This window comes from Emys orbicularis, chromosome 2, assembly GCF_028017835.1.
Source record: "Emys orbicularis isolate rEmyOrb1 chromosome 2, rEmyOrb1.hap1, whole genome shotgun sequence".
NCBI classification, from domain to species: domain Eukaryota; kingdom Metazoa; phylum Chordata; order Testudines; family Emydidae; genus Emys; species Emys orbicularis.
In genome coordinates, this window is record NC_088684.1 from 122,142,043 (window position 1) to 122,155,121 (window position 13,079).

The window sequence follows — 13,079 nt, forward strand, 5'->3', positions numbered from 1 at the left end:
GCACATTGCTATTCAGGTCTATTCCTGGCATTACCACTGACTCATGACTGTAGGCAAGTTGCTTAGCTTTTTTTGTCCTTCAATTTACTCACTAATGAAACAGGGAGGCAGCAGTGCCTCTTATCTATTTCACACGCTTGAGATGCTTAAATATGCAATGTTTGTCAAGTGCTGAGTTCCTTATGAAAAGCACAACACAGGAACACATTATTATTCTTATATAACTAAATCAGAAATGTATGTTTTCAGTGGTAACTCTGAAGCATCTGACATAAGGGACACATGGACTGAAATAGAAAAATGTCTGCAGGGTTTTAATACCAGAAGACAGAGTTTACCAGACAAAGGCAAAATGAAGAAGAGGGGTGGGTGGCAATGGAACTGAGGGATAATACTGAGTCTGAACTAAGTGATGATAAAAATATATTGGCTGACACAGCAGCAGAGTCAGTTTGGAGAAGAGTTAAGGACAAGCAAGGGTAATCATATACCAAGGTAGTGATTATCGGATGAGACACAGACTTCCAGGACAAGAAAAGAAAGCAGATCAAGATTTTCTTTTAAAATAGATAAGAGAGGTCAGTTATTCTTCCTTCAAAGCTAGCATCTAACTCTCATGATTATTAATGCAAATTACATATGCATAATTACAAATTACTGGTGACAAAATAGGCCCTTAAGGAAGGGAATAATGGGTTTCCTTATACCGACATTTGAACAGTGTACAGGGTCAGACACAATTCTGGACCTAACAGTAGAAATTGGTCCAGTAGCACCTCTCATTCCGTGTTCAGTTTCATTAGATTTTAAATACTCTTTAGGGCAAGAAAACTTAAAGGAAGCATCACCACCATCTTTGACTCCAGGAGATCTGAATTTGGGGGAATGTGATATGCCCCAAGAATTTTTACTGGAATGCTCCGAAGTATGGGAAACATAGAGCTGAATATTTGAAAAACATTTAAAGAGAGTGAAATTTAAAGCTATCCTGGTTAAGCAGGGATGTAAAGATTAGGGTAAGCAATAAGTAGAAGACTTTAAATAAATAAATAAATAAAAACAATCCTTTCACAATATAAACAAGCTGGCAAGGAGGATTGAGACATCTATTAAAAACAAGCAGGAGCAGATTAAACAGATAATTACAGGAAGACAAAGAATTACTGGACATTCTACTGTCAAGACCATTCCAGCTAACAATTTTTGTCAAGTATAGCTACACTAGAAAGTCAAACAAGAAAGAAATGGTCTTCCCCTAAATTGCTCAGAATTGGAAGTAGGGGATATAACAAAAGGAACAGGTTAGTGTGCCTTTGTTCTTTACGGAAGAGGATGGACAACTGCTTCAAGACCAATGATATGTCTTCGGGTAAGAGAGAAGTGTTAGGGCGTCTCTACATTAGGGAAATTTGCATTGATATAAGCAGTAGTTACAGCAGTGCAAACCCCTAATGTAGATACAATGTATCAATGCAACTTAAGCCAGGGTGTAAATTTTCCCATCTTAGACAAACCCTAAAATGCCAATGGAACTGGGTGGGAAAAAGGATCCCACTTACAATATACAGAGCGCTAGATTTAGATTACATATAATATTTCCACAAGGTGAAAGAGATTCTTTCCTTTCCTTGAAGAAATGAAGATTGAAATTAGCGAAATCCTAACTGGTATTTTTTTAAGTTCTCTGATGACAGATCAGATTCCTGAGGTCTGGGAAGTGTTAAACATCTTTGTTACAACAGAGGGCCATGGGAGGGAGCAATTATAGAATAGTTATCTTAACATCACTTGTGGAAAAATATTAGAAACAATTTTGCTAAATCACCTCAAGAAGCATAATTTGATTATAAACAGCCATTGTGTTAGTCTTGGAGGGAGGTCTCTGCTTAGAGCTAGCTTACTGAATTTCTTCAGATATTTCTAGGATGTCTTTTAGTTTTGGGCCATTCCTTGCTTCTAATATTAGGTACATGAGAAGATAGCAAATTAATGATAAACCACATTTGAAAGATCAAAAAATGGGAGATACTGCCAAATTTTTTCTAATGGGCACTGAAAGTTAGGTGGCTAAATTTGTATTTAAGTACCTCAATAAAAGGCATGATTTTTCAGACATGGGAGGTCTCATGATTTTTCAGAGGGAGGTCTCTGCTTAGAGCTAGCTTACTGAATTTCTTCAGATATTTCTAGGATGTCTTTTAGTTTTGGGCCATTCCTTGCTTCTAATATTAGGTACATGAGAAGATAGCAAATTAATGATAAACCACATTTGAAAGATCAAAAAATGGGAGATACTGCCAAATTTTTTCTAATGGGCACTGAAAGTTAGGTGGCTAAATTTGTATTTAAGTACCTCAATAAAAGGCATGATTTTTCAGACATGCTGTGCTCTAGGTAACTCAATCCCTTATTTTGGTGCCTAAAAATGGATTAAGCTGCCTTATTTCAAGCATCCACATTTAAACATTTTGCCCATAGTAAAGAGTGAGAGCTAATGAGACCAGAATCACAGGGATTTGAATTCTGTAAGCAAATGAAACAGTAAGGGGAGGTTATCACTATATTGTCCAAGCGGTATACATGGAGTTTTAGTCACGCACCTCTTAGCAAAGGAGCCATGTGCTTAAAATGCCAGCACACTGTTTGAAAACAATCACAGAACACAAAGGCAACAAACCCATAGAGAGTGTATTTGTGATTGTGTCACAGCACTCATGAAACCTATTGACTATGAGAAGGGTATAAAGGTTATTGTACAAAAATCCTTGTAGCTATCCGCCTATACTGTCTATACATTTAAAAAAAAAAGTCAGACTGGATACAGAGAGGGATACAATACAAATAGAAAGAAATTTTAGGTCTGTGATCAGCAAGGGGAGGGGGGAAGGGTCAGAAGGGGAAAATTCCCAAGGCCACTGAGTACCAGGGGGCCCCAAAGCAGTCAAAGGTTTCAATATCCAAAGACAGCCAACAGATTTAGAGGCAAGGCATTCACAAAGTTTACTTAGTTCAGCCAGAAGATAGTCTCACATTTCAAGGTTTCTTCTTCAGTGCTGGGTGGATGCTTAAAGCTGCTAAGCTTTTCAATTCAGTATTGAAGCAGAGGGAGTGTTAACTGATTGGAATAAATACATTTAAAAAATGAACTCATCCATGCAGTCAGAACTGTATGTAGTATCAGTGTCCATTTGTTTGTACATTTCAGAATATTACATTAACCTTAAAAAAGAAAAAGCTTCTCTGCATTAAAGTTTAGTGTCTGAGCTTTAGGGTATGTCTAATACTGGCAAGTTTCTGCGCCACAAGTTATACCACTTTTATTAAAACGCTGGAATTAAACTGCTGTTGTGTGTCCACACTATGCTCCTTGTGATGCTGGAGCGCATCCACATTAGCAGCTCTTGCAACAGCAAAGAGAGCAGTGCATTGTGGTAGCTAGCCCACTGTGCAACTGGCTGCAGGGTGCTTTGAGAAGGGTTTGCAATGCCTCATGGGGCAGGCACAGCATCAAATGATGCAGGTTTCCCAATCCCATTGTTCCATAGGCATCCTACTACATTGCCAGCTGCTTTTCAACTGAAGTGTATGTGTGTGTGGAGGGGAGTGTGTGACAGGGTGTGTGAATGGAGGGGGGGAGAGAGAAAGTGTGTTTTGGGGGACAGAGAGTGTGTCAGCATGCTATCTTGTAAGTTCAGACAGTGGCAGGAAGCAACCAGTCCTGAGGCAGGGGGAGGGGGAAACCCCGACATCAGCCCCTGCCTCCCTCCTTGGGCTCACACACACACACACACACACACCTACACCTGCTTCTGTGTTCAACAGCATGAGCATTCCACATTAATAGTTTGCTTTGTTTCATTGGGCTTATGCACAAGGAAACTTTTTTTTTTTTTTTTTTTTTTTTGAGGTTCATCCACTGATATTTATTTTTGTACCGTACCCTTGTGAGAGCTTCTCTGCAATAGTGCATTCAGTTCCAGTTTCATTAGTAAGGACACTATGACCTCAGAGGTAGTATAGCTGTGGCAGTTAGGTGGGTTCCAAAATTCAAATATATTTATTGTTTTCAGGAAACACTAAAGATTTTTTTTTATTCTCATGGTTCAAGAGAAGTCTTTATGTTAGCTAAATAGGACTGTATTTTCAAAGGTCTGTGGACTTTGCACGCACACCAACACCAAAGTGCACTTGCAAGCACACATACCCAGGCAGGTGCACAAATCAGTGGTCCTGAGAAGAATCTATGCTTACCTGTTAGAGCAATAACACAGCCGCAGAACAATCTATTCACAGTGCAGACGGTTTTGAAATCCAGAAATTGTGTTCTAAAAAAGGGGACAGGTAAGGCAGAGTGGGGAGATCCTGGACAGAACTATTTCAAGCGGAAAGCAGCAAACAGATGGAGTAAAGTAGAACTAGAGTAAGGTCACTGAAGCAGATACATAATTCCAATGAGTTAGGGGAGTGAATATGTATTTGCAAGGAAAGAGAAAAGTATTGGGGGTATGATGACAAAGCAGGAAAGTGGCTTATACAGCACAGACTTCTTGGGTGAAGTGTCCTTTTCCTGTTCAGCAAGTCCTTTTGTCTTTATTTCCCTCTTATCACTCCGACACCTTGCCCAAGTATAGAACGACAGGCAATTCTTAATGACTTCTTAGCTTTTGAAATGGTTCTGGTATAAGAGTCCAGCAATTTTGAATAGTTATTTACAACAAAGTTTCTATTGCTCTTTGAATTTTCAGCTTGGAACTGTTGTTCATTTATAAACATGCCACCCCCCTTCCTTCCCCCCCGCAATCTGTGTTAAGACAAATGTGCTCTTGTAGCACCTCACTCATATCAGGAAGTTAATGCCAGCACTTCTGAATGGACCCACTGACAGCTGATGCTGTGTCAGCAGCCAGCAGGGCTGGTAGTGTCCTCCTCAGGAGACTGAACACATCCTTTCTTGGGCACACCCACTCGCCGTTAGCACAGTGAACAATTGTTCTCCTGGTCTAAAAACCTGGGCTGCGCCCCATGCCAGCACCATATATTGTCATTACCCCACTTGGCTGCATACAAATCATTCACTAATTTTTTTGTCACAAGTTCTGTATTCAATTAGAACAAACACATTATTGGCCCCATCCAGCAGACCACGCTTATGGTATCCTTGTTGACTTCAATAGGGGTACTCAAGTGAATAAAAGTTACTTATGAGAGTAAGAGTTTGCTAAGTTGGACCCTATAAACATTTTTTAAAAAGAGTATTTCATAACTATTATACTACCAAAGGTCACAAAAATGGAATTTTTACCCAGGCTATTCAATGGAGGGAGTTTATAGATTAAGCTACAAGCTATTTTTCTTTTTAATATATTGAGGAAATATTTTAAAATGCAAATTTATCAATGCACCTCTCCATTTTTTCCTAACAGGAGAGAGATGATCAAATACCGCATTTTAAATAAAAAGAGACAACATTTTGATTTGACTTTTCTTTTTGTTTCCTACATGGTGAAGTTTCCTACATGCTCCTTCTGTCCTGTGCTAGGACAGTAGCTTAAACACTGCAGCTGTGTCAATTATTGCCCTGCAAATGTGGCCCTCCAGATTTTTTCCAGAAATTGTTGTTATGTTTGTTTGTTTTTGGATAACTTGCTCGGAGGTGGGGGGGCGGGGGGGAGGGGAAGAGGAGGAAGGGGGGCTGATGAGGAGCCTAATTTAGAGCATTTGAAAGCTGGCAGCAGGAGTGCAATTAGAACCATTTCCACAGACAGCTGGTCAAATGCAGCAATTTATTGGCTGAATGATTGGATTATTCATTTGCAAAACTGAGAGAAGGCATTTTCTTACCACTTCAGTTGGCCTGTAGTATTTGTGATTGACTGTCACATGAATCTTGCCGGTCTCCTTGCATCGGCCTACCTCATTTTCATTCTTTCCTTCCCACCTGTAAAGAAGATAAACATTTAATCAACCCATAATTACTTTAGTGCTCTGATCTTAGTAGCATTTGGCTTGTTTTCATTTATTTGAGGCTGGTGTCAATTCTCTCTGCAGGACTGTATAAACTCATTAACTCCAGGAACAAAGGCAGCAGTTTGACCAGAATGGCGCAACAATGGCCTTTGAAGTCCATGGGCTTTGTAAGTCCTAAAACATGGCACTTCCAAGTTAAACACACAATACTGAAAAAAAATTAAAATAAAATAAAATTAGCAGCTTATTGGTATTTCCAATGTCTTATTATCTTCTAAAAGATATGCCCACGTGCTTTTTATTCATTGCTTGGTATGAAGTCGATAAAAATGTTATTTTTAAAAATATTTTTTGTTTTTACAACTAAGGCAAAACTCAAAGGAAACCAAGTATCTGCCTCTTACTTTACCAAAGCTGAGCTCTGTTTGAGAGCACTATTATTCCATCCTGCCATATTCTAATTCATGCTCAGTTTAAGGCCAGGTCTACGCTAAAAGGTTAAACTGACCCATCTACGATGCTCAGGGGTGTGAAAAATCCACACCCAAGAGCGATGTAGATAAGCCAACCTAACCGCGGGTGCAGACTGCGCTAGGTCAATAAAAGAATTCTTCTGTCGACCTAGCTACAGCCTCCCGGGAAGGTGGATTAACTACGACAGGAGAACCCCCCTCATGGCTGTAGTGAGTGGCTACATTGAAGTGCTACAATGGTGCAGCTGCAGCACCGCATCTGTGCCACACTAGCTTTTTAAGTGTAGACATAGGCTAAAAAAAGGCTCTTCAGTTTTAAGCCCTAATTCAGCCAGGTAACTAAGCACATGCCCAATGTGAATGGGACTACCCACATGCTTAAAATTAGGCATGTGTCTAACTGAACTGGGGCCTAAATTAGTTTCCTACCTGCTTTGATACGCTAATATTAATGTAATTTGTAGGAGCTTGTTGGGTGTACCGAAACATTTTGTGTATGTGCTTCCCACTTTATCCTTTCAACACGGTTTGCACAGTCCAAACTGGCAAGATCTGAAGAATAATACAAATGACTTGCTGGATCACTAGAGCCAATGTGTCCTTAACTTTGGGGAGTTTGAAAGTCCAGATCGGAAGTTTGAGAAATTATCCAAAAAATATTAAGATCTGACTCATGAAACCTACAAAATTCAGAGTTAAGACTGAAACTATCTTTATTCCTTTAAGCTTGTGCCTAAGCATGGGAGCTTTGAACAGTGGGTTTGTTGCAATACTTCAGCATTAAAGGGTGGGGGTAGTGAAATTCCATGCTTTTGTGGGGTTAAGCTAAAAATCTCTGAAAAGCTGCACTTGTGATTTAGACTTAGATTATTTAGTTTCAATCATCTGCAATAGGAGAGAAGTGCCCTTTACCTCCCTTTACCTGTCGTGCCCTTTATCTGAAATATATTCATTGTTGCTAATTCTTGTGATTTTTATCATTCAATATATGGTATTTTTCCTGAAGCTTCAGCTCCTGGAATTATTTAATTTCATAAGAATCTCAGCTTTCATTAACAAATAAAGAAGTAAATTTCTAGTCTACATGGTTCTGGAGAAAACCTGAAAATGTGACCTAAGTGCACCCTAAAGGTTCAGAATCCAGCACGCAAATAAAAACAAAAACAAAACTTTTTTTTTAAAATCTCATGATTTTTAAGCCAATCACATGATTTTTTTTTTGAGGGGGGGAAGGGGAGGGCTGACTCATGGCTTTTGCATGCTTGGGGCTGGAAACATTTAATTTTTGTATACTGTAGACATTAACTGCACTAATGTTTGCAGCAGTGCTATAATGCCTACAGCATTGTAAAGAGTAACATTGGGATGCTAAATATGATTTGTGATTTAACTTTTGTTTTTGGTTTTTTTGCAGTTGTTCTGCTTGAAGCCTGTAAGAAACATTTTCATTCAGAAGCCAAAACTAACATTAGCCCCTCCCTTTAAAGGGCAAAGGCTAAAAGTAAGTAGGACTCAAATGAGCTTAATAGAAAACCAACGGTCACCAGTAAAACAACAGGAAGTGCTCGGATCAGGAGACGTCAGTTGCTGTTGGAGGTCACTGAGCAGTGAGCCCCATTTAACACCCAACAGTCTACAAAAGGCTCTTCAGAGCCAACAGAAACTCACTCACTATTACCATCATCAAAGTTTTACAACAATAGAAATAACTTAAGGGAAAACTCCACCCACTTTGCTCAGTAATGTGAAAAGTTCATGAGGAAAGAAGCATTTCTCAGTATGAACAAAAGGGGAGATGCAACTGCAAACGGAACTTTTAATTACAACTGGCATCACTGACACTGGCATTACAGCAGTAGAGACCACCTTGCTGAAAAGAGACATTACATCTGATACAGACTAGATATGAAGAGCACGTTAATCTAACCTGCTACATACGTTTTTAAAATCACAAGAAAAAAATCTTTTAATACACAGTGATGTTCTGTTCAGAACAGTTAATAAACTAGAAAAGGTAAAGCCAAGTTAACCCAAGGTCTGGTGGTCAGAGAAAAGAGACATCAGAAACCTTCATACCATCATGGTTTTAGATAGCTAGGCACTTCAGTCCTAGTGACCCCCTAAGCTTTTGCTTCACAAGGCTGAAGCCTGACAATGCAATAAAACGTACTCGTGGAATTTGGGGAAGACTCTAGGTTAACCCAGAGTTTTAGTTAACGAAAGTTAGGTTAAACAGGGTTTGCCTAAATTAAAGTAGTCTGGAAAGTGAACTCCCACAATGCTAGAGTCAAAACCATGACCTTACAATCTCTGGCCCTATGCGTACATGACACACTTAGAGGCGGACACACGCATACACGCTTAGAGACAGTGACTACACCACCACAATGATTTTATCACCGCATCCTCCAAACCAAGAGCAGGATGTTTGGGGAAGGGGAAGGATCTGTCATGGTGGATTGTCCTTCATAATAGATAATAACTTTAGCTGCATTCCAGAACTTGAAAAAAGGATGTGGATGCTGGGAGAGCACAATGATCTTTTTTCTGCACTTACTGATAACCTGGATTTGATAGCCCTTGCTTCCATGCTATCCCCGCATGGCACCTAGACACCTATGGTGGGTGTCTTATAATACTTATCTTACATGAAGTCACTTTTAAGCACGGTGGACACTACCTACGAAAAGGCCTCAGAAATTTCCATGTAAATAAAAAAAAAAATCGATCAAGTTTCAAATGTGGGTTCAGAGTGTAAAAGGATTCTCACCTCATGATCATTCATACTGCTGGACTCAGTAGAAGGGGTAAAATTTTATTTTAAAAGGTTACTATTATCCTTGTTAGGGTTGTAAAACATTATTTTTCCTCTTTAGTCCTGAAGATTAGGATTTCCCCTGCATTTTTTTTTTAACCACCATCCTAATCAGCAGCAAGATAATATGCAAATAAAACCAAACAACCTTCCTTCTCTCCAAAACGTGCTTGTGCATTTCACATACAAGCTGTGACATTGAAATGTGCTGTGATTGCAATGGTACATGTGTTTTACTCCGTTTATTTCTGGGGTGCCTGAGAAGTTGATTAAAAATAAAACCTCTCACAAGAGCCGGAAAAAAATCAAAACTTCAGGAAAATCCCACTCATCACTCACAGCTGTCAGGAGATATAACTTACACAGACTTTTCAGATTATTGAGTTTACCACCAATATTCCTTTAGGTTGCCCACTCCGTTGGATCTGGTCTGGTGTATTATGAACAGTATCCCAGTATGTGTAACACAGAATATTAATGCATGTCTGTGAGAGAGTGCTGGGAAACAGCAAATGGTGCAGCACTCTGGTCACTGCAACTACAAGTAGTGTGCTGGAGTAGCCCTGACTAGGAAGAGCTGTGCCTAATTGGTGAATTGGGATGGGTTGAGCAGAGCCCAAAGGCTAATTAGCCCATTACCCAAGAGGTAGAAAAGGCAAAGGGAGGGAGAGACAGATCCATAGGCTTTTCAGAGTCAGAGCCAGGAGAGATCTTTCAGGGAGAAGATACCTTCTGTCTCCTCACTCCACCATTGATCAAACTAAGGATTGTATGACATTATAAATATAGAGCTGCACGAGTTTGTACAGGTGGTGGTGGGAACACGGTGAATTAACCCATCAGGTGGTTTGACCAGAAGATGGTCTCTGAGTGGTTTGTTGGTTGAAAAGAGACGGGAGTGGGACCCCACCCTGTCATGTCACAAAATTATTGCATGTGATTAGATTTTAAATTTGACTCTACAAACCCTAATTCAACTTAACCTAAATTGTTTAATTTAAATTGGGATGAACTTCAGTACATGCTTAAGTATTTTGCTGAATAGGGATGAACTTAAGCATGTGTTCAAGTGGTTTGATTAATTGGACCCACATATCCATAATTTGACTGACCACAGTAGAGTAACCGAGTTGTACATTCCCAATATTGCCAACTGCAAGTGTTCAGAAATCATGAGGCAGATCCAAAACCTCATGAAATTGTCTTAAAAATTAGACTGTTAAAATAATATATTTTGGGTAGCTTTTTATTTGCCTTCTGATTTTTCAACCTTTAGGGTTCACCTGCTCAAGCTTTTGTGAGGGCTAGAAATTTACTTTAAAAAAAAATGAAACCTGAGATTCTCAAAAAATCACTTGACAACAAGAGCCGGGGCTTTAAGAAAACAACCAAATATCATGAGACTCAGGATAAAATTGCAAGAGTTGGCAGGTCTGCATCCTATTAGGAACACTTGTGTTCAGGAGCAAATGTTTTCATTTAACAATTGTGAATCTCAAAAGGTCTGAAGGTTTAGATCAGATAATTACCCAAAATGTTTGGATGAATGACAGGGAGAATGGTCATTGCCTGGTCACTGGTGAAAACACTTAACTTCAGCTCAGTTTCCCCTTCCATGAGCATCTGTACAATGGGAGGGGAAAAAATCAACTGAAATTAACTCTTTGTTCATCAGGGATCAGACGGGGCTACTGCACCCTGTCAAAGCATGCTTCTCCCTGTTGACCAAGTTAAACAAATCTCCTTGAGTCTGCAAGATTTCCAACCCCAAATTTTGCATCAGGTTCTGTTGAAAGTTCTTTCAGTACTTCCTGTTTTCTGGCCAGGCTAGAAATACTATGTGAACAGCCGCTCACAGTATTTCAGCACTTTTGGCACATGAAAATAAATATGAATAATTAATAAAGAATCAGTCTGAGGCACTTGGGCAGTTATTTCACCTGCCAGTTCCTAAAACTCATGTGATCAGAGAGTTCAGAGAGTGTCGGGTTTATAAGGTGGTGACTCGATTGCCTGGCATGAGGTGTATAAAGTGATACCACAATACCTACTGTAAAGAGAAAGTAACAATGAAAAAAATCAAAAGAATGAAACAGTATGTATGAATTTACCTAAACAAATACATTTTGCCTGGATGTTTTCCATCCTTCACTCTCACATTTTCTTCAGTTTGTGTGCGCTTCAGTTCCCTTCTTCCTGATCTGAAAGCTTCTGATTTTCTCATACTGCTAAATACACACAGTCACTGGCCAGACAGCAAGACCTTGTGGTCAAAAGCCAGATGTGAAACCAGTGACTCTTCATGAAGTCTTTGGACGGCTCCCTTTCCCCTTCCCCACATCACTACCACTGGACTGTCTGCTTTGCATTCCTTCAGTAGTCCTTCCAATCTCTCTCACGTGTTCCTACATCCTAATCCTAATCTTCCATTTTAAAATAAAAAAGTCACTCTCAGTTCCACTTCCCATTTGCTGTTCCACATCACCGAGAGAGAAACACTCCCGGGCTTCCACAGGCTCACCTCATCAGACCTTCTTCTTCTTATTATAGGGAATCCCATTTGTGGGGTGATCATTACAGACTAGGTGGCAAGTTAACTATCACAAAGAATAAAACATGGAGCCACCATGAGTGTGGTAAAATGTTCATCTTCCTGCATTAATTCTGGCCCTTGAAGCAATGCATATTTCTATTGCAAATGTACATGTAGTTTTATATTAGCAAACAAACAAAAAAAAAATACAACAAATCTTTCCACTACCTGAATAGATTTTTGATTTTTTTTTGCCATTTGCAGACAGCAGTCTGAAAAGAATTCTGAGTGCTGTAGTGGTTTCAGGCTATCTTGCAATCCTGTTCTAATTTAATAAGATTAATGACAGAAAATTAGTCAAGACAAGCGTTTGCCTGTTTGGTTTAACCCTGCTGTAGTTCAAATGATAGGAGGGAAGTGTTTTCCCCTAGTATTACTTAATTAGTAATAAGTAGAAGGGAAAGTAAAAAGAAAAAAAAGTGTCATGCTTACAGGGGAAAAATATTTGTAGCCCAGAGGCTTTCCTGTCAGTGCAAAGGCCTGAATTGGAATGACTCTGAGCCATTCTATAAATATCATTTCAAATTTCTTCCTGGTAAAAAAAGTGTTAAGAGAAAAATCCACACAAAACAAACATGTAAAAATAAACCTGTGTTCATTTTATACTACATTTCAGAGAAATAACACGCTAGTCTTGTTGTAGCTATGTATCTAATTATTTACATGATGTACTAACATTTTCCTTTTTTCATGTTTTAGATTAGATAATATGGTAAAATAAAATGTTGTAATCGTTGACTAAGAGAGTATGATGTAACTTCATTGAAAGGTTTATTAGTCTGTACTGTGTGTTTAGCTGCACAAATTAGTATGTATGAGAAAGAAAAATGACTGTACAAATGATGAGAGAAGTTTAAATGTGGTGATGGAGCATTCAAAACTGTTTTCCTGGATACCATATACTGCAGTATCAAGCAACCAAAGATACGATGGCTGTGTCTGCACTGGAGGACAGACATTTGTTACTACATTCACAAACACAAACTAGCCCAGCTGAAGGGGTTAAAGAACCATTGCAGGCTTGCCCTGTCATGAACGGTTTCAAGGCATTGCATTCTGGATACTTATCCCACAGTTCCCGGGCACAGCTTACAGAAGCTGTGGATTTCGAAAGACCACTGGTGCACTGTGGGGCAGCAGTGGGAAGATTTGTTGTCATTTTAAAAATGTAAAAGGCAGCCAGGAGCTTATTCCCAAGAGTGCCATTTGAGATCCTGAAATTTCATAACTC

At 39.3% G+C, this 13,079-nt stretch overlaps 1 protein-coding gene across 1 annotated transcript in view; it reads right to left on the reverse strand.

Annotated features, from left to right (window-relative positions):
• GMDS (GDP-mannose 4,6-dehydratase) overlaps positions 1–13,079 on the reverse strand; it is a 582,436-nt gene that overhangs the window by 85,332 nt on the left and 484,025 nt on the right. Inside the window, exon 9 of the mRNA XM_065399137.1 lies at positions 5,842–5,938. Coding sequence (XP_065255209.1) covers positions 5,842–5,938 — 97 coding nt within the window. The remainder of the gene's footprint in view (positions 1–5,841; positions 5,939–13,079) is intronic.